General features: G+C 41.1%; 1 protein-coding gene across 6 annotated transcripts in view; it reads right to left on the reverse strand.

Moving 5' to 3' along the window:
* Window positions 1–26,832, reverse strand: part of SMPD3 (sphingomyelin phosphodiesterase 3) — a 1,004,685-nt gene that overhangs the window by 302,401 nt on the left and 675,452 nt on the right. For all 6 annotated transcript variants that reach the window (XM_085639465.1, XM_085639462.1, XM_085639463.1 and 3 more), the window contains one exon: window positions 24,560–26,175. In XM_085639465.1, the coding sequence (XP_085495591.1) occupies window positions 24,560–25,897 (1,338 nt within the window). In that variant the 5' untranslated portion in view covers window positions 25,898–26,175. The remainder of the gene's footprint in view (window positions 1–24,559; window positions 26,176–26,832) is intronic.

The following is a 26,832-nucleotide window of genomic DNA, read 5'->3' on the forward strand; positions in this document are numbered from 1 at the left end:
GCATTATGTCACAGGAAACTATGACAGCATGTTGCGTCATGTGGTAGTAGGGTAACGGGAAAGCGATGGTGAGGAAGGGGTAAGGCCATTTTGTTTTTGGCAAACTCTAAGGTTGGCCTTAGTTGACCTTGCCAAATGGCGAAAATACCTGCAATATTCTACAGCTGCAGATCTTGGGCACAAAATAAAATTGAAGAAATGCGGTAAAAATTAAGTGTGGATGGAACTCGCGGAGTTTTACTCCGTTAAATTCAGCAGAGTTGCAATAAACTCTGCGAGATTCCAAGGAGTTCTGCGAACGGGCAGAATACGATACGTCATGCAGCTCATGCTGCTTGTTACTGCCAGGAGCTTGTTTCTTGTTTCAAAATCAGGGCCCTGCTTCTTTGCTGCCGCTCGAGTAGATTTTCAACTTGCACTACAGCTTTCTCACCGCAAACGGTTGCAACTGCCCACATAGAGAAAATCTCACTGCGCCTTTCTACCTACTGAGATTTGCCAGAACTCTGTGTTAAAAGTGTAACATGGAGTGGGCAAAACTCCGCAAACTCCACAGGCGGAGCAACATTTATTGCCCACCACTAGTAAAAATGTACAAGACTTTCTCTTACTTTGACTGCCATGAGAACGCTTTTTGTAACGGTTTCTGAGTAGGTACAATATAAAGAAAAGGAAAAGTACAGTAACTAGAAATATTAACTCTATTCAAGGCAGAACTATAGCAACAGGTAATGTACCAATACCTGACTTGCTGACATCACTCTTAAGGCATCAAGAAAATAGTCAATTACCTCAATTAAAGTTTTGCCAATTTGAGGCGGAAGTAGCCTGATGTGAATACACCAATACAGCTACTGTCTCTAGGGCGTCCTTAGGGTGGCGGAGCTGGTAGACGGTGATGCAGATTCCTCATTTGTAAATGTCCTGCCCCTGCCTTGTGCCCCACCACTGGAGATAGAGTCAACCAGCATAAAAAGGCACTGCCCGCTCAGCCTTGGATCAGCGATGTGGTTCCTGCTTCCAGTGCAAGTTTTACTTACTCTTGCATTCCCCAAGAGTATTTGCTTTTTCCAGGATGGTTTTTTGGGTGCATTTTTTAATGCATTTTTTAAATGCAACAGATTGGTCAAATATATGTAGTTTGATAAAAGTTGCTTCTATGTAGCTGTGCTAGTTCGGGTTGTGAGTAGGCCACAACTGAACTTGGGAGTTGAGGCTGAAGGCCATGAAAATTTCTTACAGTGCGTGTCATTGGGTCATAAGTACATGCTCATCTAATCCTTGGCCTCTGAAGAGTGCACAGAGCAATGGTCGGGTGTGGCAATTTTAATTATGATCGAATGTGAAATTGTGTAAAGAAAGTACACAGCGGGCAAAAGTTAAAGAAAATGCAGTGTGTACAGGAGAGGGTGTATTGTGTGTGTGGGTGGGGAGTGGTGAGGGAGAGGATGTGAGTTCTGAAACTTGCCCTGAAGGCACCAAGAGAGGTAAGTCCTTCTTTCGGTTTAATAACATTCCAGCGGAGGGGAGGTAGTAGCGTGAATGGTTTGAATTGTGAGGAAGTGCATTGTGCTCATTGAATAGGGCGTGAAATCATCTGTGACTTAGTGTGTGATGGGTACATTCAGCCAGTACTTCATTTATGCAGGCGGTAGGTATCAACACTCATTTTCGGGAACCGGGACTTATTTTACATCAGACATTCACTTAGAGCGAGAGAGAGAGTAACAAACAAACACGTGTAAAAAGGAAAATGTTGAGAGAGGTACAAAAGCAGAGATGGAATGAACCTGCAAGAGTGAGATAAAGAGACAGGGAGTGTAGGGTGGTGGAAGAAAGGCATCAGGTGAAATCAAGACTAGGCAGCCTTGGTACTTGGCAAACCTGGCAGTCGATAACGCAGTTGGCAGGCTTCTAGGGAAAATCTTGGGCCCCCGATTCTATGTTACGTTAAAAAGATTTTCAATGTGCCACACTCACCCCCAACAGGGTATCCTTGTGTAAAACCAGGCCACTCACAGAGATAGTACACAGTAGGGACCCGAAAGAACGCAGAGACACTTGTAACAGCCACATTTTAAAAAGCTTCTTGAACGCTGAGGCTATAAGTTTGCCGGAGAGTCTGCAGGAGAGAATTCAAGCAGGAGGCCGCCAAGAGAGAGCAGGAGTGCCCGCCTCACACTCTGGCGAGATAAAGATGCCTAGTTTGCAGTAAGGCTTCATTAGCAGACCTTAAGGCTCTAAAAGGTCTATAAAAAGAAAGTTTGCTCAGAAGGCAGGAGGGGGCTGAAGAGAGAAGGGCCATGCCATGGTATAGAAGCTTGAAGGTGGCCAGCTTGCACACTGGCCAACAATGAAGCGTCGTCAACGTGGGACAAGATGGGGTTCTCAGAGGAAGGTTACAAACCATGCACGTAGCAGTATTCTAGGTGGTTTGTAGACGAGTGAGCAGATAATCAGTGATGCCCATGTAGAGGGCATTTCCATGGTCAAGCCTACTCGTAATGAGGGTTTGAGTAAGGATTTTCCGGAAATGTAATAGGAGCCCATAAAACATTTTGTGAACCATGCGCAGGATACCATAACATGCGCTGCATACTGCTGTGATTTGATCTTTCATAAGAGTGTTGTCAACAATAATGCCCAAGTTCACACCTGCTCTCTTAGGACTGGGACACGGCAGAGTTCACTAGGCCACTAATTGTCAGACCAGATAAAAATAGCTTTGCTGAAAAGAATGATCTAAGCCTTTTCCACATTTAACTTGAAGCAACTATTCCTCATTTATTTGGCCATGGTCTGACAGTTCAAAAATCTATGTCTAGTTGCGATCCATTGGCACTCACAATCCCTGCCAGAGGGGCCATGTAGATAATAAAAAGTGGTGGGCTGAGGGAAAAGCCTTGTGAATGCCACAGAAAATAGACACATGGTTGGGTTTGAATGGAGAAAGTTACAATTACTGAGATCTGTAAAAATATAGGACTGAAACCATCTCAAGGCCTTGGAAAAGTTTTACAGCTAGGTACTGCATAGAATGCATCACCCGGGTACTGAGTTAGGCCATTGATAAACTTGAAAAGCATGTCCAGGAGTTTGAAGAGAGCCTTGCCCAGCATGTTATTAGGTATCCTGCTTGGTATTGGTAAACTGAGGTTGAGAGAAGTGGGAAAGATATATGGGACACTTTCTGCAAAACTAAGGGACTTGTAAAAAAAAGTCAGATTTTTGAAGCCATGCCAAGCAACTTTGCATGGCTTTGAGTGGCTCCAAAAATCTGGAGTAAATCGCTGTGTTGCATTACTCTGCCCTAGGAAGGAGTTACATGGGCGCTGCATGGGTTTCCCATGCAACTTCCATGGTTTTGATGCATTCCCAAATTTACAAGACCATGTACACCTTGGAATGCTCCAAAAAGAGAAGCCTCCCCTGGAGTGGCGTAACGAGGGGAAGTATCTTCATTTCTCCACGTCACTATCTCTTTCTATGCGTGCTGCATTTTTCAGGACACATAGAAAGAGGAATATGCCTCTCAGGATTGTTTTTGTGCAGGAAGGTGCACCAATCTTATTTGGTACCCCTCCCCATTACCAACTTCTCTGCAGATTCCCCCACTAACACCATCCAACCATTCCCCTCATCTTTCCATAGATCCTCCTCACATAATAAGAATGTATTTATATGCAAACTAACCCTTTTAGTAACATTAGAAGAATGAAAGACAGAGGGGGCGGGGGGCATAGCATTCTTCTAACCTATATCAAGTAGTTTGTATGCAGCTCATGGATGAAAATTCACAGGTTACTGTTATAATACGACTGTAACGTATAAACTGCAATTAGCAAAATAATCTCTGTGACAAAAGCAGTAACCCACTGTGCTATCCACATAAAATACACCTCTGAGCTGCATGGTACACTGTCTGTGCAGCAGGCACATTATCCCTCTGCACAACTTTATGATGAGTCAAAACTGCCACCAGACTAAAGTCTGATCTCTCTCTCGAAGGAACATTAATCATGGAAGTTATCTTCCCACTTTTATTGTTGCCTGAAAACTGCTCAACACACAAGGAACTCAAGCAGTAGATGCTGTTAAACCCATAAGCTATTTCAACGCACAGGGCCCCCTCCCGACCTCAGTGCAAGGTGCTGCTGCACCGTTTGCACAGCCCTAAAGCCAGCCGTGCTCACATCTTGCCTCTTGGAGTATTCCAAGCCAGTTTGACTAAGGACTAACTGTCTCAACTGCCAGCCGTGCACTGTAAACACCGAATAGTTAAAGACTGGGCTTTTTATGAAAGCATTCATGCAGGAAAGCTGACATGAAACCACTCGATTGAATCCACAAAGTACCTCCACTGAGTGAAAATAGCTGAAAACAACTTGTCCTAGTGCAGTAGCACAACATATTGTCCCAAATGATTGACAACTAATGACCAGTGGCAGCTCCTCCACAATGGCGGAGGATCTTAGCCCCACTGCTTTTAAGCAGTGCAATGTAAAGGAAACATAAAATGATAACATCTTTAAGTTATTATCATTTTCTGTATCTTTGCTGCTTAGTTTGCAGGCAGGCAGGCAGGCAGGTGGGTGGACAGGCTGCTCTGCTCTCGGAGCAGGGCAGGGGAGGAGTGGTTTGCTCACTCCTAAGTGCACATGACTGTTTGCCCAGCCCTCTTGGGCCACCCAAATAAGTCATGCGCACTTTCCCCATTCTCCATGCAGGCTTCATTACAGCCTGCATGGAGAACATGCCCAGGCCCCTATTCCCTGGCTGAGCATCAAACCAGGACGCTCAGACCAATCACATCGCTGCATTGGGATTGGTCAGTGGAGCCTGGCTGTGCTTCCTGTTCCTCGAGTCAAGACGAGGAGACCAGGAGCAGAGATGCGGGACCCGGCGGCAAGGTAGGTATTTTTTTATTTTTTTTTACATTGCACACAGCCCCCTCCCGCATACCCTTCCACCCCCCCGCCCCGCCACCCTCGAGCCATGCTGGGCGCCACTACCAGTGACACTTATACCATGCACAGTGAATAGCAACCCGAAAGTCATTCACAAAATTGACTGTCCTCAAGAATAAGTGTAGGGCAGTAGAAGTACACATAGAAATTCACAATGTGCATAGATGCACATTCCCTGGGATAACTGAGAACCCCCTGAAAGTTGAATGTAAGTGTCAAAACCTTCAAGGAGTGGACAGTTAACAAAGGTCACTTGGAGAGGACGGTCCATCTTAGATGAAGGAGGTACAGTAATAGGATGGAGGTTCTAACTTACGTAGATTCATAAGAGCCATATGCACAAACAATCTTTTTGTACGGGAGAAAATTAGGAATCATGGAGTTATGACTTTCCAGGGATTTACGTCTGGCTTCAAGTAATACTTAAGACCAGCCCTGGCTCTATCTTTGAAACAAACATTGACAAAGCCGATAGGTGTCAACTTCATAATGTGAGCACCAAGCTGTTGGGTTTGCCAATGTTTGTCAGTGAAGTAATGCTCAAAAACGTAAAAGACAAACACATTTCAAAATACTGGAGGAAAAGTAAACATATATCTTGTGGTAACTCAAAATAGTACATTGAATTCAATGCTTATAATCTTCAAATGGCATGTTTTTTGTTTCAATTACTTTTCACTCAGGAAACTGAACAGAATTTGAAAGCCTAAAAAAGTGCCAGAATGTAGCAAAACAACACTTAGGGCCTGATTACGAGTTTGGCGGTGCAGGAGTGGACCGTCATACTGGTGGCCTGCTCCTGCACCACTAAACCTGTATGCAGGGGTGCAATGGTGCTTCAACTGCCAAAGTTGTGATATGACGGTCGAACCGCCGGTGCGACGGTGGCTGGACTGCCACCACTGTGCCCCCTTGAGTCTGGCAGTCCTCAAACCGCCGACTCATAATTAGGCCTTTAACGTCTGTTCTTAGTCATACCTCAGAATTCCTGTTGCTGCACTTTTTGTGACAAGCTGGGGCGGTGAGAAGCAGCAGAGCGGTGGGGTGGGGGCAAGTATTATAGTGAGGGGAAACAGCACACAAACGAGAGAGCTGGAAAACACATGCATTCTCCTAGGTGTTAAAACCCAAGAAGTATTCAAGTGCATCTTCATATTTATTGTTTAAATAAGTGTAGACATACACCAGCTACTACTTAGTATGGTATTCAGTCAAAATATCGAGTTGAAAATGTCAACTTACACTAATATCGAGTTTTAAATATCATGTCACAGAAATATCAACAGCAATAATGTCATGGTCAAGAATATCGACTTTAAGGTAAGAAATATCAATTGTAAAAATATAGAAGTCATTAAGATCGTTGGCAAAAATATAGTTTGTTAAAATATTGTTTTTTTATTAGTGTTATGTATTTTAATATTTATTTTAAATGTGTCTGATGTATTTTTTATGTTTTTCAATATATGTGTTCTGTTTTTAGAAGTTATTAATTGTATTGTAATTAAATTTTGTGTTTTTTAGTTCAGTAGCGGGTTGTGGGTTTATAGGGGAATAGGGTGGGAAGTCATTCAATTATAATAAATTAATGAATATATTTATTAATATTTTGTCATTGAGATTTTATAATGTTAACTGTATTTAAATTTTTTGGGGTAAAGTTTAGGTGCGGGTTTTGGGGTTTATAGGGGTAAAGGGTGGGAAGTAATTTATTTTTAATTAATAACTAGTTGTTACTATTAATTAATAGAAACTTAAATATGAAAATTGTGTAATTAATTTTAGGTGTGGGTTGTGGGGATTATAGCGGTAAAGAGCGGGAAGTAATTATGTTTAACTGATTAATAATTAGTTGATCATCAGTTAATTGATAATTATTTAGGGTAATTGTTTAATTTGTTTTGTGTATGGGTTTTGGTTTATAGGGGTAAAGGGTGGGGAGTACATTAATTTTACTTACTTCATAATTAGTTGTTAAATACTATTAGTTTTTTAATTGAAAATAAATTTTAATTGTGTAGGTGTGGGTTGTGGGGATTATAGCGGTAAAGAGCGGGAAGTAATTATGTTTAACTGATTAATAATTAGTTGATCATCAGTTAATTGATAATTATTTAGGGTAATTGTTTAATTTGTTTTGTGTATGGGTTTTGGTTTATAGGGGTAAAGGGTGGGGAGTACATTAATTTTACTTACTTCATAATTAGTTGTTAAATACTATTAGTTTTTTAATTGAAAATAAATTTTAATTGTGTAATTAATTGTTTTACAGGTTAATTTTAGCTGTGGGTTGTGGGGATTATAGGGGTAAAGGGTGGGAAGTAATTTATTTTTTATGTGTTTTAATTTGTTTTTTAATTAATAATATTGCTTTAATTGATTATGTTAATTATGGAAGTAAATTTTTTGTATTTAGATGTTTGTGAATTGTATGGTGTTATATGGTAGGAAGTAAATATACTACATTTATGTAAAAATTAATGTTTTTGTTTCTAAATATTTTCTAACTGAGAATATTTATTTGTTTGAAATGTTATTTCAATTTTATATAATATAATATTTGTAGGTATTTTTCATATGTATTTAACATTACAATATGTTTTTATTGTTTTTGATTTTTAATATTAAATGTATTTGTATTTTAATTTTTAACATATTTATATTTGTTTTTAATCTATTTTGTTTTTTAAATAATTTTTGTTGTTGATATTTTGCTTGTTTTTAATTTTGAACAGACTGGAGTGGGAATACTAATTTTCACCCTTCCGCAATCCAACACTTTCCCTACTGTTGCACTGACTGGAGAGGGAAGAGTACTTTTTTTCCCTCCGCTCTACAACACTTTCCCTACAGTTGCACTCACTGGAGTGGGAATAGTAATTTTTACCCCTCCGCTATCCAACACTCTCCCTACTGTTGCACTAATTGGAGTGGGAATAGTACATTTTACCCCTCCGCTATTCAACACTCTCCCTACTGTTGCATTAATTGGAGTGGGAATAGTAACTTGTACCCCTCCGCTATCCAACACTTTCCCTACTGTTACACTAATTGGAGTGGAAATAATAATTTTTGCCCCTCTGCTATCTAACACTTTCCCTACAGTTGCACTGACTGGAGTGGGGATAGTAATTTGTAACCCTCCGCTATCCAACATTTTCCCTACTGTTGCATTGACTGGAGTGGGAATAGTATCCCTCCGCTATCCAACACTTTCCTTACTGTTGCACTCACTGGAGTGGGAATAGTAATTTTTTACTACTCCGCTATCCAACACTTTCCCTACTGTTGCACTGACTAGAGTGGGAAATGTAAGTTTAAAGATTTTCAAATAGTTTAATATGTTAATTTATAATAGAATGTTTTTAAATAGATTTTATGTAATTGGTAAATGTGTGTGTATATATATATATATATATATATTTGGTACATTTTTATATCATTTTAAAATTATAAAATAAATTACAATTAATAGTTTATTAATGGTTTTAAAGTAAATATATATATATATATATCAATTATTATATATGTGTTTAACTTTTAATTAAGTTTATTATATTTGTTAAAATGTATATTAAACTGATTATTTTTTTACTGATTAATTTTATTTATTATATTTAATATTTAATATTTATATATATATACACATATATATGTATATATAAAATACAATATTTTGTACAAATATATTTTTGACATCGATATTTTTTTCTTGATATTTTTGTACTTAACAATATAAATATAGGATGTCAATATTTTTGACTTCGATATTTAGAACTCAATATTGTGGTATGGGGACATTTTAGGTGTCGATATTCTGTCAGTGAACCACTTAGTATTTTACAGAAAACTAAATAATTGTAGATGAATACTCATAAGGTGGACAGATAATAAATATCGATAAATACAGAGATAAATGTTTTTAAAAAACCACCATGCAACCAGGAGCACTACTTGTAATCTACAATTCTATCAGATTTGAACAGAAGACCATACAATGTGTACACTGCTCCTTCACTTTGAACAGCATATATATATATATATATATCTATTATACGCCACTGACTTCAGCTGATGTGTTGAACGTTTTCTGGGTGATCTGTCAAGTGGGGGCCAAGAAAAAGAGGGGGTATAAAAACGCTTTTTTCTCCATGTTAATTTCCATGGAAACTTCAGATACGGCTATAGCCAGAATTGTTGAACAGCATTACACCAAATTTGGCAGAAAGGTAGCTCTTGGTCCAGAAAGCACTCTTTTTGTTAATTGGTGTAAATCCATTCAGATATGCGAACCCTCAGGATCTCATGCCTGAGATCTGATTGGCTGCAACACTTCAAATCACAAAGTTGTTGGTAGCCATCTTGTGACTCGGTTGAGCCGAGTCATAACAAAAAACATTAAAAAAAAGAAAAGGGGGCAGGGCAGAAACAACCTGACCCCATGGCCTGTTCAGGGGGTCCGACAGGAACCCCACGGCCCAAAAAAATAATTTAGTTTTTTTTTTTAATTTTCAGCGGGATTTGCGGTGGATCAGCGAATATGGCAGAATCTTTTTTTTAAATGAAGCACGTGCTCCCGCGCTTTGTTTACTTAAGGCCCTCGGGTGGGCCAGGTCCCGGGGGCAATTAAAAATAAAGTTGCGGGGGCCTGTGCGGGCCCCCTCAGCCATGGGGATGCCACCTCCCCGGGGATAGTATAGTAAAATGCGGGGGGCCTGATGCCACCCCGCTGCTCCGGGGACCACCACTTCCCTGGGGCTATTTTAAAAATAGGAGGAGGCCGCGCGGCACCCCTCCTGGAGCAATAATTTTCCTGTGGACCACCACCTCCCAGGGCCGGCTCCAGCAATGTCCTGGGGTGCCCACCCCCGGGATATTGCAGTTTGCTATGGGATGGCGGGAGCACTGCTCATAGCATAACATAGCAAACAAGTGCTCTGGTTTGAACAAGCGAGAGCACTTTGCTCTCGCTTGTTCAAAGTGGAGCACTTTGCTTTTTACACGTAGGGTGCTGCATCTTAGCAGCTACCTGGGGGTAAAAAGCAATGCCGGCTCCCCAAGGATTGCGGGGACTTCAGGCACATTTATGTATTAGTGAATGAATGGGTCTATGAGTGGCAGTATGGGTGAGTGAGTCGATATATGTGTAGATCAATGGATCAGTGAGTGGATGTATAAGTACTGGTATGGCTCTGCGAATGGGTTTGAGAATGGTTGTGTGGGAGTGGCAGTGGGTGTATAAAAGATTCTATAGGGGTGTGAGTGTGTGCGCTTGAGATTCTGTGGATGATGTTATCACTGATGTCATGAGTGATGTAATCAGTGATGTCACAGACCATGTCATGAGTGATGTAATATGTGAGGTCATAAGCATTGCATTGCGTGGGTGCAAATTATATTTAACTCAGCTAACTATACCAACTGAATTTCTCTGGTTTTGTATGAGTGAAATCTGACCCTAAATATAACGTCTCTGCAATCTTTGTTTTTTTAATACACACACACACACACACACACACCCACCACACCACCCCCCATTAGCCAGAGGACAAGTCAGCGTACAAGACGAGTTCATCCTAATGATGTCAAATTCTGAGGTGTGTGAACCACAGTTGTGTTTTGTATTGCAAAGGAATGGAGATCCAGGTCTTTCATTGGAATTTGCTTTGCCAAGAACACCATAAAATGTTTCCTGAGACATACAGAGCTCTCCGCAGCAGAGACCGGTTTGCGGTAATGATTCAACAAAAGCCATGTCAACAAATCAAACAGAATGCGGAAGTGTCACTTAACCTTCTGCCCAGTTTTACGGTCAATAGTAGTCAGGGTTGATCACAGCTTAGTTTGTGTGAGACAGAAGTTGAAAGGTGTCCACAATAAAGCTTGTAGCCCTTTATGTCGACAACACATGAATATTTGGGAAATGAAATCAGGGTTTTTACAAACGGCAAAATGGTCAAGGCAAATTAGAGGTGGTCAAAAAAATACACTGTTGTTTGACTTTTGTATCCTTTTTCTTAGTGCAGATATCGGCAACCCTCCCCCACAACATAGTAAGGTATTTAGTACACACTGCATTAAATAATCATGCCACACAAAGTTTGTAGGAAAACAGTTTGCTGCAGGTTTATTTCATACATGAAATATGCCAACGTGGTGTGTTAACTTATGGGCGATCCAAGGACAGGCAGCGATGAGTAACCTAAGCTGCCCACTCGCCTGATGAGCCAAACGGCTCTGTGGCCTACCCAAACGGAGCTACCATTTTATCTGGGCCTTTTCTCCATTAAATACCGATGGACCACCAGTCCATGACTTTACTCATGCCTTTTTAGAGGCAGAATGTTGCAAGGCAAGCCCCCAGTTGCTCAGGCTTATAACCACCCAAAAGACTCGTGGGGCGCTGATGTTTCTATCCAGGATCAAGCTGTAAAGACGCCTGGGGTTTGGCATAGAGCACCGATGCTGTGCTCATTGAGAGGGTAACTCTATGTACCAATCAGCCTCCGGATTGCCTTGTAACTCTGCCTGCAAGTCCCACAAGGGGAACAAAAAAGGAATGGTTACTGGGTGGGGCAGGTATAAGTACTTGACCCCAGCCCCCTCAGCTCAGGAGATGAAGAAGTAAGAGCGCTGGCATGGGGGTTCCCGGCGAGTGGAGCGTGGTGTATGTGCCAGAATGCGGCACTAAGGTGGCTGCACTCTTACAAGGGCACACTGCGTGTGCCGTGGGCAGCGCAGTCTTTTTTTTATTTTATTTTTAAAGATTGTATTAGTTTATTATTAGAACAACAATGATCTGCATGTACAATTCCACAATCTCAATGTTACTTCTTTACAATCACTTGATATACACTTCTGCATTGGTACACATATGACTTCAACAACATCACAGGTCCTCGTCCGAGTTGCTATCTTCTTCCGGGGGGGTGCAGATGTTTCCCCTATATAAGTTCCACTTTCCCCACACCCTTCCCCATTTTTTGGGGCATTTCCTATTTATAAATGTGGCCCTCACCGCCACCGCCACCATATCCATATCTTTACACCAATTCAGTAATGTTGGTACGATCCCCACTCCCCACTTTTGCGCTATGTTCCGCTTAGCTATTATCATGCCTGTCGTTGCCCACTGGCGCTCAGCATGATTAAGGTCTGTTGGACCCCAGACGTTAAGTAGGCAGCATTTAGGCTCAGGCGGGACATGTTTCTCGTTGACTTCTGCGATAGATCTTACCACTGCCTCTCAGTAGGGTGTAAGTTTCGGGCAGTCCCCACAAAGGCACAAACAACATGGGTGCAGCCGCAGTCTTCACATACGTATTGCTTCCTCATATAAGCAAATAATTTAGACGTTTAGGATATCACCTACCTTTTCTTCTTTCTTCTGAATTGCTTTCTTATTCGTGACGAGTTCTTGGAATCTGAATTTTTCTAGTTTATAAAGTGCAGTTCTGCCCCTGAGCTGCCTTATACCTGTGTGATTGCTTTTCACCTAATAAGCTATATTATCCATTACCTCACAGAGCTGACTTTTGTCTCCCCTGATGGGTAACAGTAACGTTCTCCTTGCTTATTGCATGTAGTAATGGTCCAGAACGGATTAGGTGTACGGATGAGATAAAGGATAAAACAGAAGACTGTCTTCACTGGACTTTGGAGGGAGAGGTAGGGGGATGCAGGGATGTTGAATAATAGGGTATATATCATTTACATCTCAGTATGTAAAGGCAGAAGCCTTCTGTAGTGGCTTCATCTTGCAACAAAGTGCAGAGTGAAAATGGAAAAGAGAAAAGCCCTTGCTTGCTCACAGGAACCAAAAACAGTCCAGATTCGAACTTACAAACACACATGCCAGACTTCTAAAATAACAGGATAAACAAGCTTTTAGGCCGCAACTGAGAAAAAATGATAACATGCCTGGAAATTATTCACTTCCTATAGATGGCCTGATTCCAAGTTGGCTGCATAATGTCTTGGAGATCATAGCTCTTGCTGTTGATCTCTCAAGATTGAGGAGAAACCATTTAGGGACCAGGCTCTCTCTATCTGCAAACAAAAAAACACAATGTGACGACAGTCTTGGGATCAGGTTAAAACTAGTGTCCTGAGAAGTACACAAAACAGATGGGACCAAGAATAGGCCAAAACAAATGGCGTTAGAAACATCAAGAAATAAAACAAAGGAGGGATTGCATGTTACCATCCATCCAGCAAAGAGATGCCGTATGTCCTGCATATCACTGTATTTTATACAATACATAAATTGAAGTAAATGTAAGAAGTAGCCCAATCCTACTACATGGGACTAACAATAGCCCAAATTTCGGAAAGGCATCTTTGAGCATAAAAAGATACGCCAGTAAAATAGCTAACTTGAACTATGATCAAGAAAAGTATCTACTTTCAATATAATATTTCACTGATGTTCTTTTTTTTAAATAAAATGTCATCTATTTTTGCTGTCGTTTTTTTCACAAAAAAATGATTTGTTTGACAAATAACACCTGGAAAATATTACTGAGCATTTACATTGTGCTTTTAATGGAGAAAGGTTTCTTTCCACGATGGCTCATGAGTTCACAAAATAGTCCCTGCCTGCTGGCAAAACAATGCACAATCGAACTACTCCCTAGGAATCAGACTAATACATATAATACCCAATAGCATGATAACCCTCTCAGTTGTTCCAAGTTGTGATAGATACTGTCTCAAAGCAATTCCTTTTAGAAGCCTGACCCAAACAAGCGAGAGGCAAAAGGAGCTAGTAGTGGCAAGAAAGGAGGGAGTAAAGAAGATCTCAGATAAATGTTCAAGTGAAAATAATAAAAAGCCATTGCCAAGAGTATTTAAGTTTCCAGTAAGCACTTAAGGGAAGTGTAGTGAGTAACATGGCAGCGGCAAGTATGAGCCAACCGCCTCCATTCCTTTCGGAAGCAGGGGAACCCAGCATGACATGGAAAAATTGGAAAAAAGGTTTTGAAACTTATTTAATAGCTATTGGCGCAAGTGGGTTCTCAGCGCTACGTAGACAGCATATATTGCTACATAACCTAGGGGCAGAAGGAAGGAAAGTATTCGATAGTCTTCCGGATATTGAGGAGGATGATGAGGAAATGGAGGAAAGAGATGTGTATAATGTCACTTTAAGGAAGCTAGAATTACAGTTTGCAGATGAAATTAATGTAGTTCTTGAAAGACATAAGTTCTATGGAAGAATCCAAGGGAAAAATGAGTGTGAGCAATTACATTGCTATTTTGAGAGGATTGGCAAATACATGCGAATTCAACGAGTTGACTGATTCACTCATTAGGGATCAGTTAGTGAGGTGCACTAACAATAAGAAGATACAGGAAAAATTGTTAGTTGGGAATCTGGATTTAAGGAAAGCCATAGAAATTGCAAAGAGCATAGAGCACACGGCAGTATGCATAAAAGAAATGTCTGTCTCTAGTGACAAGGATGTAAATGGAATAAGTGAGGAACTGAAACATGTGTGTGCTGTTAACAGTAAGAAGAAGTATGAGAATTCGAATGAGCAACAGAGGAAAATATTTACAACGGATAACAAGATGAGATGCTTTAGGTGCGGCAGCACTGGACATTTAGCGAATAGCATGGGTTGTTGGGCTAGAACGGCTTTGTGTAGAAAATGTAACCGCAAGGGACATTTTGCGCGTATGTGCAAAGATATTGCAGAGAAAAATGTAAATGCTATTGATCAGCATGAAGAAGGCAATAGTAGATTTGTCTTACAAGTTAAAGCGGAAGGAAATGTGGGTGTGAATAGTGTGGACTTACCTAAATGTGAAATAGAACTAGAGGGACAAAAAGTAGAGGTTTATGCAGATTCATGCTCCCCTTTTACATTCATTAATAGTGAAACATTCCTATCTAGGTTTGACGAGAAGGTTGTGTCGCTCATTGAACCAGATGTGGTTCCTGTGGGATACAACAAAGATCCTATACCATTGGTTGGAATGGCTGTCATGAGGATTATGTTCAAGGGACGAAGCACAGTAGGTAAGGTGTATGTAGCCAAGAAGGGTTCGAACCTTTTAGGGTGGGCACACCAAAAAGATCTAGGAATCAAGCTTGATCCTAGTGCAGAAGTTCCTGTTCTTCTGGTCGATAGATCTGTCTGTGGCACTGAATTAATTAATGAATTCCCAGAAGTATTCACAGAGAGATTAGGATGCTTGAAGGAGTACCAACACAAAATAATTCTAAAAGATAATGCTAAACCTGTGGTCAATAAATGTAGGAATGTGCCTATATTACTAAAGGAACCCCTCAAACAAGAGTTAGAGAAGTTAGTCAGACAGAATGTCATTGAACCTATTGAAAGTGCGGAGTGGGTTGCTCCCATTGTTATTAATTCCAAGGCAGACAACAAAGCGATAAGATTATGCATTGATTTGAGGGAGTTGAATAACAATATATGGATTGACAGACATCCCTTACCAAACATCAACGAGATGTTAAGTCAAATAGGTGATGCTGAGTTCTTCTCAGTAATTGATTTGTCATCAGCATACCACCAGATCGAGTTGCACCCTGATAGTAAACCTTTAACATCGTTTATAACGCCTCTTGGAGCGTTCAGGTTTCGCAGGATGCCTTTTGGACTGGCTTCTGCGGCCGCAGTATTCCAGATAGCGATGCAAGGTATACTTAATGGTATAGATTGGGTGTTGTGCTTCCAAGATGACTTACTAATTTTTGGGAAAAATGAGAAGGAACACAATGAGAATTTCAGGGAAGTGTTAAGCAGATTAAAAGTGGCGGGTTTGACTTTGAGAAAAGAAAAATGTCAGATTGGTGTAAAATCAGTGACATATTTAGGGCATGTAATTTCTCGTGAGGGAATAAAACCTAAAATCAATTTGATCAATGCGATCAAGTCAGCACCTATACCTACTACAAAAGATGAGGTAAAATCCTTTCTTGGGTTGTCGGAATATTATTCCAAGTTTGTAAAAAATTTTGCGGACATTACACACCCCTTAAGAATGCTGTTAAAAAAAAATGTTAGATTCGCATGGGATGAGGATTGTGGAAAAGCTTTCCATGACCTTAAAGAATGTATCAGTAATGCACCTTTCCTAGGACATTTCGACACATGCAAACCCACAATACTCACAACAGATGCCAGCACCAAAGGATTAGGAGCAACTTTAAGCTAAGTGGTCAATGGGGTAAAAAGAATTGTGGCTTTCGCATCCAGGTCATTGTCTGAGGCGGAAGCACGTTACTCCGTAGTAGAAAGGGAAGCGTTGGCATGTTTTTGGGATGTAAAGCATTTCAGGGTGTTCTTATGGGGTATTCCATTTGTCATAAAGACAGACCACAAACCCCTGGTGAATGTTTTTTCTGTCAAAAATATTGAAAGGGCCACGCCAAGAATTTCAAGATGGTTCCTAGGGTTGGAAGGGTATAATTTCAGAATTGTTTACATTCCAGGACCTAGCAACCATGCAGCAGACTTTCTATCTAGATTACCGTTACAAGCCACTGGAGAAGATTTTTGTGGGTCGGATGAATATGTGGTGGCAAAGGTAATGGATGGCATTCAAGAAGATGAGTGGAAGGCGTGTGTTGGCAGAGATTCGGCATTAAGGAGTGTGAAGGATTTTGTAACCAAAGGGTGGCCCAGTGGATGCTCGGAATTAGATAGCAGTATAAGAGGATACTGGGATGTGAGAGATGAACTCTTTATACAGGATGAAAATGTGTATAGAGGGAAAAAACTTGTTCCTCCAGAAAATTTACGAGAGAAAATTGTGTTGTTAGCACATGAAGGACATTTAGGTTGTAGTTTAACAAAAAACAAGATCAGATTACACTACTGGTGGCCAGGTATGGATTCCTTGGTGGAAATAAATATAAGACAATGTATAAGTTGTGCATATAGCGATAAAAGTAAACATGTACAAAAGGGGAAGATTTCAGCTGTGGAAGTACCGGACGCTCCTTGGAATAAATTGGCATTGGATATCATAGGTCCTATTGATGTCAAGGGGTTGAATGGAAAATTCATTCTAACGTTAGTAGATTATCACTCTAAATGGGTGGTAATCAAAATTGTTGAGAGTGTAGTTACCAGCACAGTTATCAAGTTCCTTCAAGAGGTATTCAGGAGTGAGGGAGTACCCAAGATATTGATAACGGACAATGGGGTCCAATTTACTTCTGTGTTGATGAAAGAGTTTTTACACACCTTTTCTGTGAAACATCAATATTCAGCATTGTATTGTCCAAGGGCAAATGGCCTGGTGGAATGGGTGAACAGAATGATCAAGGATTGCATCCAATTAAACACTATGAAAAGTAATGACATAAAGACAGAATTAGACAACATGATTTGGTCATATCTAATAACACCCCATTCTGTAACAAAAGTTACACCTTTCAAAGCCCTTAAAGGAAATGATGTAGGTGTAGTCAATAGAGATGAGATAATGGAAAGAATAGAGCGTCATCAAGGGCGCTATATTGATAGGTATAACACCAAAGTATCAGAGAAGACGACGAGCTGGAAAGAAGGAGAATGGGTCAGAGTAAAATTACCCAGGCATACACCTTCAAGTAGCTCCAAGTTTTCTGAAAGGAAAAGAATTGGCAAAGTGTTCAAAAATGTGGTTTGTCTTGAGGATGGACAAGTTTGGAGTCAGGACAGAATAGCAAGAGACAATAGCACCGACATTTGTGACCCTGTTGGGAAGCAAGCTCAACAAGTCAATGAACCACCTAATTCCTGTTCTGAGGGAAGGTACTTAAGAAACCAATGCAGGAAGCCAATATGGCACAGAGGTTACAAGATGACATAAGTTGTTGTTCTTATTACAAGATGATAAGTTGTTGTTCTTTAAATATTATATAGAAGGGAGATGTGTTGTAATGTTATTCCTTTCTCTAATGGTTCATCCCGCTCTCCCCCTGCCTATTGTCCTTTCCCATCCTGCCGTTAGAACGTTGTGAGAATTCTATTGCAGGCGCCTGGACCAACAGTCATTCTGGGCGATGGATATCGGTTGCAGCAGAATAAACTAAGTTGTACTCACGCTGATGGTGTCTGCGGATTATTACACCCACCTTTGTGCATTATTTGATAGTCTTCCAGCAGACAGTTGAAGCTGTTGAGCTAGACCTAAACATAAGGTGAATTCTCATAGTCTTGGTACACCCACCAGTCCCTCAGCTGTGCCTTTCACTTTTAGGGACAATAACAGACTAGACTGAAAGTAAGCAATCCTTAGCATGTATTAATTCCTCAAAAAGAGAAAGCCTCTTGAGTATAAATCAGAACGTCTCAGCATAGCATCATAATCCTTCAGTAGAAGAGGCAGTAGTGCTTAATTTGAGCTAGTGGTGGCTGGTGGGGTTTGCTGGGACTCATTTATGGGGACTACTTGTTTCATCATCAGACTTTGACCAAGAAAGTACTAGGCGAATTCCCTCAGATGACTCTAACCTGTAAACTAATTGGATTTCAGGTAATCAAGTTCACTGTTATCAGTTATCTCTCATGTCAAGAAAGAACCGTACCAGGATTTCAACCAAAGCACCAACCTTATTAACATTAATTCAGCCGCCCTCTCATGATGTCTCATCCAGTGCCTAATTTGTAAAACAAAAATAAGCGCCAAGGCTCTCATCAGGAAGCCACTGCAGCTTGCGACACACATTGTCCCTGCTATGCTGCCAATGATAATAACAACACAACTACTAACCATTACACTCCTACAAGTGTGAGATTTTGGATCATTCCAGGCCCCAAAAGCTATAAGAATGTCTTGGGAAGCAGGAAATAGTTATTTTTAATGTATACTGAATAAGAATTAACTGTTGTTGTGGTCATCTCTAAATCAGCCCGACAGTACCAACTTGTGGCAGACTGTCACAAGCGCCGGTGTAGACAATTAAGTGCCGGTGCCGAGTACTGGATACCACTGCCTCAAATCAAGCACTGGTCTCATCTATTTTACTGCATACTAGATCCCTGCACTAAATGGAAGAAATTGCTTTAAAGGTACCCCAATACTGTTCTCAAAGGATAGGAGGGGCCCTTCCTTTTGGGGATAAAATCAAATCTCTCAAGGCAGAGCGTATTTACGAGGGCTCCAAACTGAAGATCTGCAGCCCCACATCAGAGCTGAACTAAACTAGTCTTTTTTCCAAAAACTCCTTAGAAGCAAACTTGTCAAGCAATCTCTTTTTTAAGTGAATATATATATATATATATTCACTTAAAAAACCATAGGTTTCCCCCGTTATAGTTAGTTCAGATAACTATAACTCGCGCGACCGCAGTCCACTGCTGATGACGTCACATATTACATCATATTACATCACTCATGACATGGTCAGTGGCATCACTCATGACATCACTGATGACATCATCCTTGTGATAGAGTGGCTGCCGCGCGAGTTATAGTTATCTGAACTAACTATAACGGGGGAATTTCATTGGTTTTTTACGAGTGAAATATCCACCTAACTATAACATGTGTGAAACCTATGGTTTTTTAAGTGAATTTGCAAGGTTTTTTAAATGCTAATTCCTAACTATAACGTGTGTGAAACCTATGGTTTTTTCAGTGAATTTGTACGTTTTTTTAAATGCTAAGTTATGTATGTATTATTATTTTTTTAATATATTTATTTTACAATAAACTACGTATAAAATTTTTTTTTTTACATTTTTTTTTTTTGGGGGGGGTTTTCCGCGATTTAAAAAAAAATTACATTTTTTTTTCTGCCTTCGGGGTCCTTCAGGGACCCCCTGACAAAGGCTAGGGGGTCAAGAACTCTCTACCCTGCCCCCTTTTCACGTTCGCCACCTTCCTTTTTCACTCTCGCACTGAAAACAAACAAAATGGCGGCCGACACTTCCTGATTTCGACCGATTCGAACGTTGACTAACATGTAACCACCAATCAGAATTACGCTCGCGCACGTTAGGGTGCTCGCACGGTGCGCGCACGGTGCTCGCACGGTGCACGGCTATAGATATGTATGTGCTTTTAACTGCAATTTTCTCAGGAACTACTGAACAGATTGACTCCATATATGCAAAAGGCACATCCCTGAGCTGAGGATTACCTCTGCCAAATTTCAAGTAATTCTGTTCAGCCGTTCGGGCTGTACCTTGGACTAAAGGTCCCTATGGAAAATTGCATGGGGAAAACGCGTTTTGGGACCCCCCTTTTTTCTCAGCCCCCGCTTGACGAATCCCCCCCGAGACTTTCAGGGTAGGAGCGGAGCGGAGCGCCCCACCTATTTTGAAAATTTCGCGAGGATTCGTCAACCGGCGCCAAAGTTATTCCAAATAGAATGTTGCGGATTTCCTATGGAAACACGGTCCTAACTATAACTATCTACTGGCGACCGCTAGTAGATAATATATATATATATACATATATTCATTCACCGAAAAAAAACTAAAGTTAAAAGGACATTATAGTTAGGTGAATATGTCAGTTAAAATGTACCTTTTTAAACTAACTAACAAAACCACTGACATTCATAGTAGTTTCGGGTTAAGTATAACTCATGCCCGAACGTAACCATAACTTGCTCTCCCACCATTCACAGTGTTGTCATCAATGCTGTCACTTTAGCTCTTCCAATGGTTTTATCAATGATCTTGTAGAACATGCCATGATTGATGCAATATGCGAGGTCATAAACAGTGCACTACTAAGTCCATCACTACTGCTTACACTTTCTAGACTACACTCTATAGACTAACATTTACCTATGCACTGTCTTTTTGTACATTTTGTTGGCATTTCTATTTGACACATTGAAAATTTGGGGTAGGAGAGTAGGAGAGTGTGACATACGTTGCAGATGATGGGCTTAGGGCTTAGGGTGTACTGGGGGATGATGGGCTTAGGGCTTAGGGGGTACTGGGGAAAGTACTATTTCTGCTTAGTCCAGAACACGTCCAATTGAAATTGGCGTTCACCAAGACAGTCTCACAAATACCCCACATTGTAAACAGTAGGTCAACAATTCGCTCAAAGAGAAATGTTGCAACACACGAGTAATTTACTTTGTTTAGAGATGTAGGAACATTGTTTCTGGAGTTAGTACAAGGTTAATAATATAATTAAGAGGGAATCAAATGACATGTCTAGGAATAACAATCGGCTGCGTGGGAAGGGAAGACATCTAAGATTGAGTGGGGCACACATTTAAAATGCAAGTCCTATGTTAGATACAACTACACTCATGTGTGACCACATGATGGGTCAGGCATGAGGAGATGACTGTCCACAAATGTACGGTTCTATCCAATCGTAGGCCTACATACATTCACAAAATAGCACCAAGTTTTAAAATGGCCACATTAGTTAAGCTCTCATAAACGCTCTGTGTCAGATCTACTGTAAACACTGTAGTTGTTACATTTTTTATGAGCTACTTGGAAATTTTCTCCAAAGATGAATGCTTCATATTAGATAGTAGGTGACATCATAGCAATCCGACTACACTCTAAGAGTGTATACACCTGGGCAGTTAACCTATGGTTCTCTCCTTTTCTTGAGCTGGCCCTAGGAGTGATTCAAGATGGAGAACCTGGAGGGTTGCGATAGCACCCACACGCATAGAGACTAGAAGTATGGGTGCTGGGGTGCTGCAGCATCTCCAGAAATAATCATGCCAGAGTTCAGAAGGTTAATGAGCAATGAAAGATGCCTTTAAATACTGTTTATCTTGTCTTATTTGTTGTGTGTTCAATGACAAAGGTCAAATATCAGGCCATGTCTACTGACAAAATACTGCTTTTTCAGAAACTGAAGTGTACTTTTATTTATCTGACTGCTAAACTGAGAGGATTTTGTAAAAGTGACCTAATTGATGATTCTGCTGGGGTACAGGAGACGAAAGGAAAGGTTGCAGCATGTCAGTTTTATCTAACAAACAGCAACATTTAAATATTGAGAAATGAACTATACACATATTTAAAATGATATCAGCAATTATGAAAGCACAAATGAAGCACTTTTTTGTAAGATTGTAATAGGATCACAACAAATCAAGATACTTTACTTGGTGATGTGCAAATGATAAATATTCACTGAAACCCATTTTCCACACATTATCATTTTTGTGCCATATAGCTTTACCAGTAAAACAGTATGTCTATGCAAATTTAGTGGGCATTTAAATGGAAAATGTGCTACCACATCAGTGCTCCAAAATGCACCACCAGCTCCTTACCACACACACCACTCTCCTGCTGAATGGACGTGGCTCATTTGGTACACTTGTTTTTTTGTATGATGCTTGGGTTTTTCAAAATCCCTATTACTTCAGTAATAGAGCATTAGTGGCAACACCCCCACTCTAAAAATTGTTCTAGCACCACTGCCCAAACATTTCCCCAAACCATCATTGCTTAAACAGCAGTGTGTTTCATACTTCGGGCCCTCTAAATGTTTACATCATGCTATGAGTTTGTGTGCCAGTGCACTTGTTCCCTCCCTGTTGTCCCTGAAATTCACAGAAAGTTGTCTTTAAATTCTGTATTTATCTTGTTACATCTGCTGCACTTCAAAGACAGAAGTCAAATGTCAGGCTATGTCTTCTGACCAATTGCTGCGTATGCTTTTTTAACATGGGAAATGGTGTTTACAAACTCACCTCATTTTGCAGTCAGAGAAAGTGAATTGTGTGAAAATCTTGGTGGCGTACAGAGAGTGTGAAAGGAAAGGTTGTACTCTCTCATTTTTTTTGTTACACACAACAAAATGTAAATGCCTGTAAATTAACTATATACACATTAAGCAGTAGGAAAGCAAAAATGAAGCACATTTTTTGTAATTCTGAATTTGTGATGGAAACAAATAATTTATTAGGATAAAAACAAATCAAGACTATTACTTGGAGATGCACAAATAATATGTATTCACTGAAACCTGATTTTCACACATCATTTGGTTGAAATATAGTTGTATTAGTAAAACCGTACACCTGTGCAAATTCAGTGGCTTTAGTTACATCACAAAATTTCCTACCTTGTCCATTAAAGCTAGGTGGGTGGCGAAAGTTGTTGTTCTTAAAATTGGCTTGTGGTTCTAAAATGTTTGGGAAACACTACTATAGGTAGTTTCTTTTTTCTTCTCTACATATTCTTGTGGAGTCACTTTTTTCCTTCTGAGAATATTCATGTAAAAGCAACTTGTTTTTGGGCTAGAATCTCATGCATCATCATCGCATTATCAGAAATGTGACTGAATAACACAGATTTGTGATCATCATCCGCAGACATTCAGGGCCGAATGACTGGTGCGGGACCCGCAGTGATGCCAGTGCGCGAGTCAGAAGTCCCTTCCGTGGCATCCCCAAAAACTAAGATCTGTTGCAGTCTTTTGTGGCAATTTCTGACTTTTATATGGGCATTGTCATTTGTATCCTCGTGTGTAATGTTCATGAGAAGAAGTAGGCAGAGATTAACTTATCACCTCCCCCACCCCCAACGTGTGAGAGGTTTTAAATTTTTAGGCAACGGCTTTCCTATATTGGCCACTGAGTTCTTGTCACTTGTGCTGATGATGTAAAACACGTGAAAAGAATAGATGATGGAGGGATGGAAGAGAGTGAGAGGAAGGGAAGGAGAAGAGGAAAAGGCCCTGCTTGAAGAAAGAACATGAAGATATGGGCAAAAGTTGGAAAAAGGCCAGCCTTAAAGGATGCAGGAGGAGAGTAAGGAAACCGTGTTGCAAGAGGAGCCTCTTTACTAGCCTTTAATGCCAGCCCTTTCTATTTCCAACCTCCTGTATTGATTATTATAATCTTCAATGACGTCACTTCCTTTATATAGTGCTGCAACCTACACCAAAATCTAGGACATACATGAAAAATCACAAATCGCATCAGATAAGTTGAACATATTCATTGAATGTAAATTCTCAGCCCGCATGAGTATAGAAAAAACTGTCTCTAATCTAATCTACTTCCATTTAGAGTATCTGAAATATGTGATAAACGTACAGCTCGTCTAACAACTCTAAGATGGTTTAGAGGAATGACGTTCTACAACCTTTCTGAGGTGCCGTTATAGTGTACTGCAAAGGAAGAAAAATGAAGGCCTTGACCAGAGGAAACTAGTAGTATATGGCTGTAGTGCTAGGTATAGCTCATTTTTGTTTGGAAAAGGCCAAATACGGGATAATATCACACGTGATCCGTGTAAAATCTCGAAACCTCCGCATGGTCACATCATTTCTGCATCAGTGCAGATACCATGGATTTAGCTTCAGCCCCTAAATGAAGGCTTCTGGCTTCTAACTGGGAGGGCCTGGTTTCAGACAATAATCTGACGTCTTTCCCAAATCCAACGCTTTGGGAATTTACCCGCTGAGACAGGAGGACAAAGAAGAGGGTTACACTTGTGTGAATTTACCCGCTGAGACAAGAGGACAAAGCAGAGGGTTACACTTAATGGGGTTGCGGGACAACTTTTTCTTGCTTTCAAATTTTCCGTGTTAACCCTTTCAACAACAAGCTTAATATTATGCACTTGGGTATTTACAGCAGATTTTATTAACCTATGACTCAGGATATATAAATGACTCACCTTGAGAAACAGAGCTCCCTTGGCAGCCAGTGAGTCCGTTCCTCTTCCATTGGGGTAACAGTGATAGGCAGCGTCTAGAACTGGGTAGCGGCTAGCAACAAGGAGGCCACTGTTTAGAAACTTAAAACCACAGCAGCCGTGGCAGCTATAGACCCCAACATCGTAAAGAACAAATTCAAAATAATGATGGAGCTGGTCTTTCAACTTTTCGGCAGCCCTTTTGTCAAACACTTCCTGCAAGCAGAGGAAGTCCAAATTGGCAGGAAAGAAGGCAGATATCTCATGGTCCACAATGTCATCCATGTGCTTCTTTTTCCTTGCGGAAGTCTTTTTTATGATTGAAGCTTTGTAGATCAATTTGTTGTTGATGGCGCTCTGATCCACTGGCCCATCAGCCATTCGTGCCCTGACGAGGGATTCCCGTGATGCAGTGCAGCTGTCTAAGCTGCCAGAGTCCCCTTCTCTCTGTTTGTGGTTGGGGGTTTGGCCTTTGTGGCCCTCTGTTTCAGCCTCCATGGAGGGGTCAGGAGGACCACTGACAACCTGACCACTCATTGCATCAGCCTCCGTATCTGAAATGTGGCCACTGTCCTCGCCACTTATACGGATAATACAGGGACTGTCCTCACCCTCGCTGTGCTCTCCTGCAGATTTCACATCTCTGCTTTCCTCACTGCTATTGGATCCAGAGTTATCTCCTTTGTATTCCATGGAGGTTGTCCTTTTCATACCTGCATTGACAGCGCGGCTGTTCACATCCCCGCCCTGTGGGGATACTAAGCTGCTGAAACTTGCAGCGCTGATGGATGTGTTGGTGGGTGAGTCTATGTATATCTTGATCTGAGGTCTGCTTGCCCCATTTCGGATCCTCTTTCCAATTTCCTTGGCTCGTGCCTGCGTGTTGAAAAGATTGGTAAACCTCGCCAGTGAATCTGGTAAAAGGCAAACATTGGCACTTCCGAAGCAAAAGCTTTTCCCTCCACTTGTGGCCTTCCATTCGGTGAGCAGTGGAGGTCCATTTGCAAAAGATTTGTCTTGTAGCCTGGAATACACGTATGGTCGTCTGGTTGCTTGGATTGGTGACCACAGCAAGAAGCCAATCAGAGCAAATGGGAGCGATGCAACTAAAAGTGCGAGATAGATGGGAGTGGTGATGATGATGCAGAGTGCCTGGAAGTAGCATGGGTCATCGGATCGCTGCCGCTTCTCGTACGTAGTAGGCAAGAAGGAAGCCAAAAGCCGGTCTCCAAACCAGACACATGGGAAAACCAGAGCCCAGGAAAAGGAATGCAGAGCTGATAGAAAGCTGTTAGGGAATGGGGAGGTGTATAAAACCATTGCAACGCAGTTATGACAACACTTCAGGGCCCACTACATGATGTCTCTCCCAGACGTCATCCGGAATGGTGGGGTGAGGGTTTTCCTCCAACCCACAACACAGTCTAGCTGTCAGGCGCACACGAACAGCATCACCTTAGCAGTAACATGTCAACGTCTCAGAGAATACGGCTGTGGAAATAGCTACAGTGCTGTCCTCGTGGCATCTGTATTCTTCACAGTATATCCTTGTTTGATGTAGAGCACCATATCAGGCCCTTGTGTGGGGTCATGGAAATCTGTTGAGACAAAATGCGAAAGGTATTATGAATAATAGCCTCCTTGATATTACTTTAAAAAAATACAACTTTGAGACTATGTGCAAAATACTTTGCTGTAATCAGACAATTGAACCTCCTTCGGCTGCAATCATGCCATGGACTTTTTGTTTTAAAAAGAAATGTCATTTTGGAGGTGAGAGCACAGACTGTGAACTGCAAATAGGCAAGGGAAAGGTTGACAGCTAGAAGGAATACAAGGATACAGCCACCATTCCTAGGGGCAAAGACAATGGTCCTGATTACAATGTCAGTGGGACTGCCACCGACAGGCTGTTGGTGGTGGTCCCATCATCATACAAGCCATTGGTCTGACCACTGCACTACGATGCATGCGGTTGGACCGCAGAGGTCGGGGGAAAGACTGCAGCTTTTGGCAGGATCTAAGATCCTGTCGGACTAGTGATCGGATTCGTATCCCCACCACTGCGCCGTAGTGATTACAATGTCCTTTTTCGACTGCCTTTTCATGGTGGTCCGACTGCCATGAAAAGGCAGACAGAAACAGACTTTGGGCCACTGCTAAGGGGTTCTGAGGGCATGTGTAGTGCCCCCCACATACATGCATGGACCATGTGCCAAAAACCATATGGTGCCTGGCACACAGCTCATGGATGC

This window comes from Triturus cristatus, chromosome 12 (genome assembly GCF_964204655.1).
Source record: "Triturus cristatus chromosome 12, aTriCri1.1, whole genome shotgun sequence".
Taxonomy (NCBI): domain Eukaryota; kingdom Metazoa; phylum Chordata; class Amphibia; order Caudata; family Salamandridae; genus Triturus; species Triturus cristatus.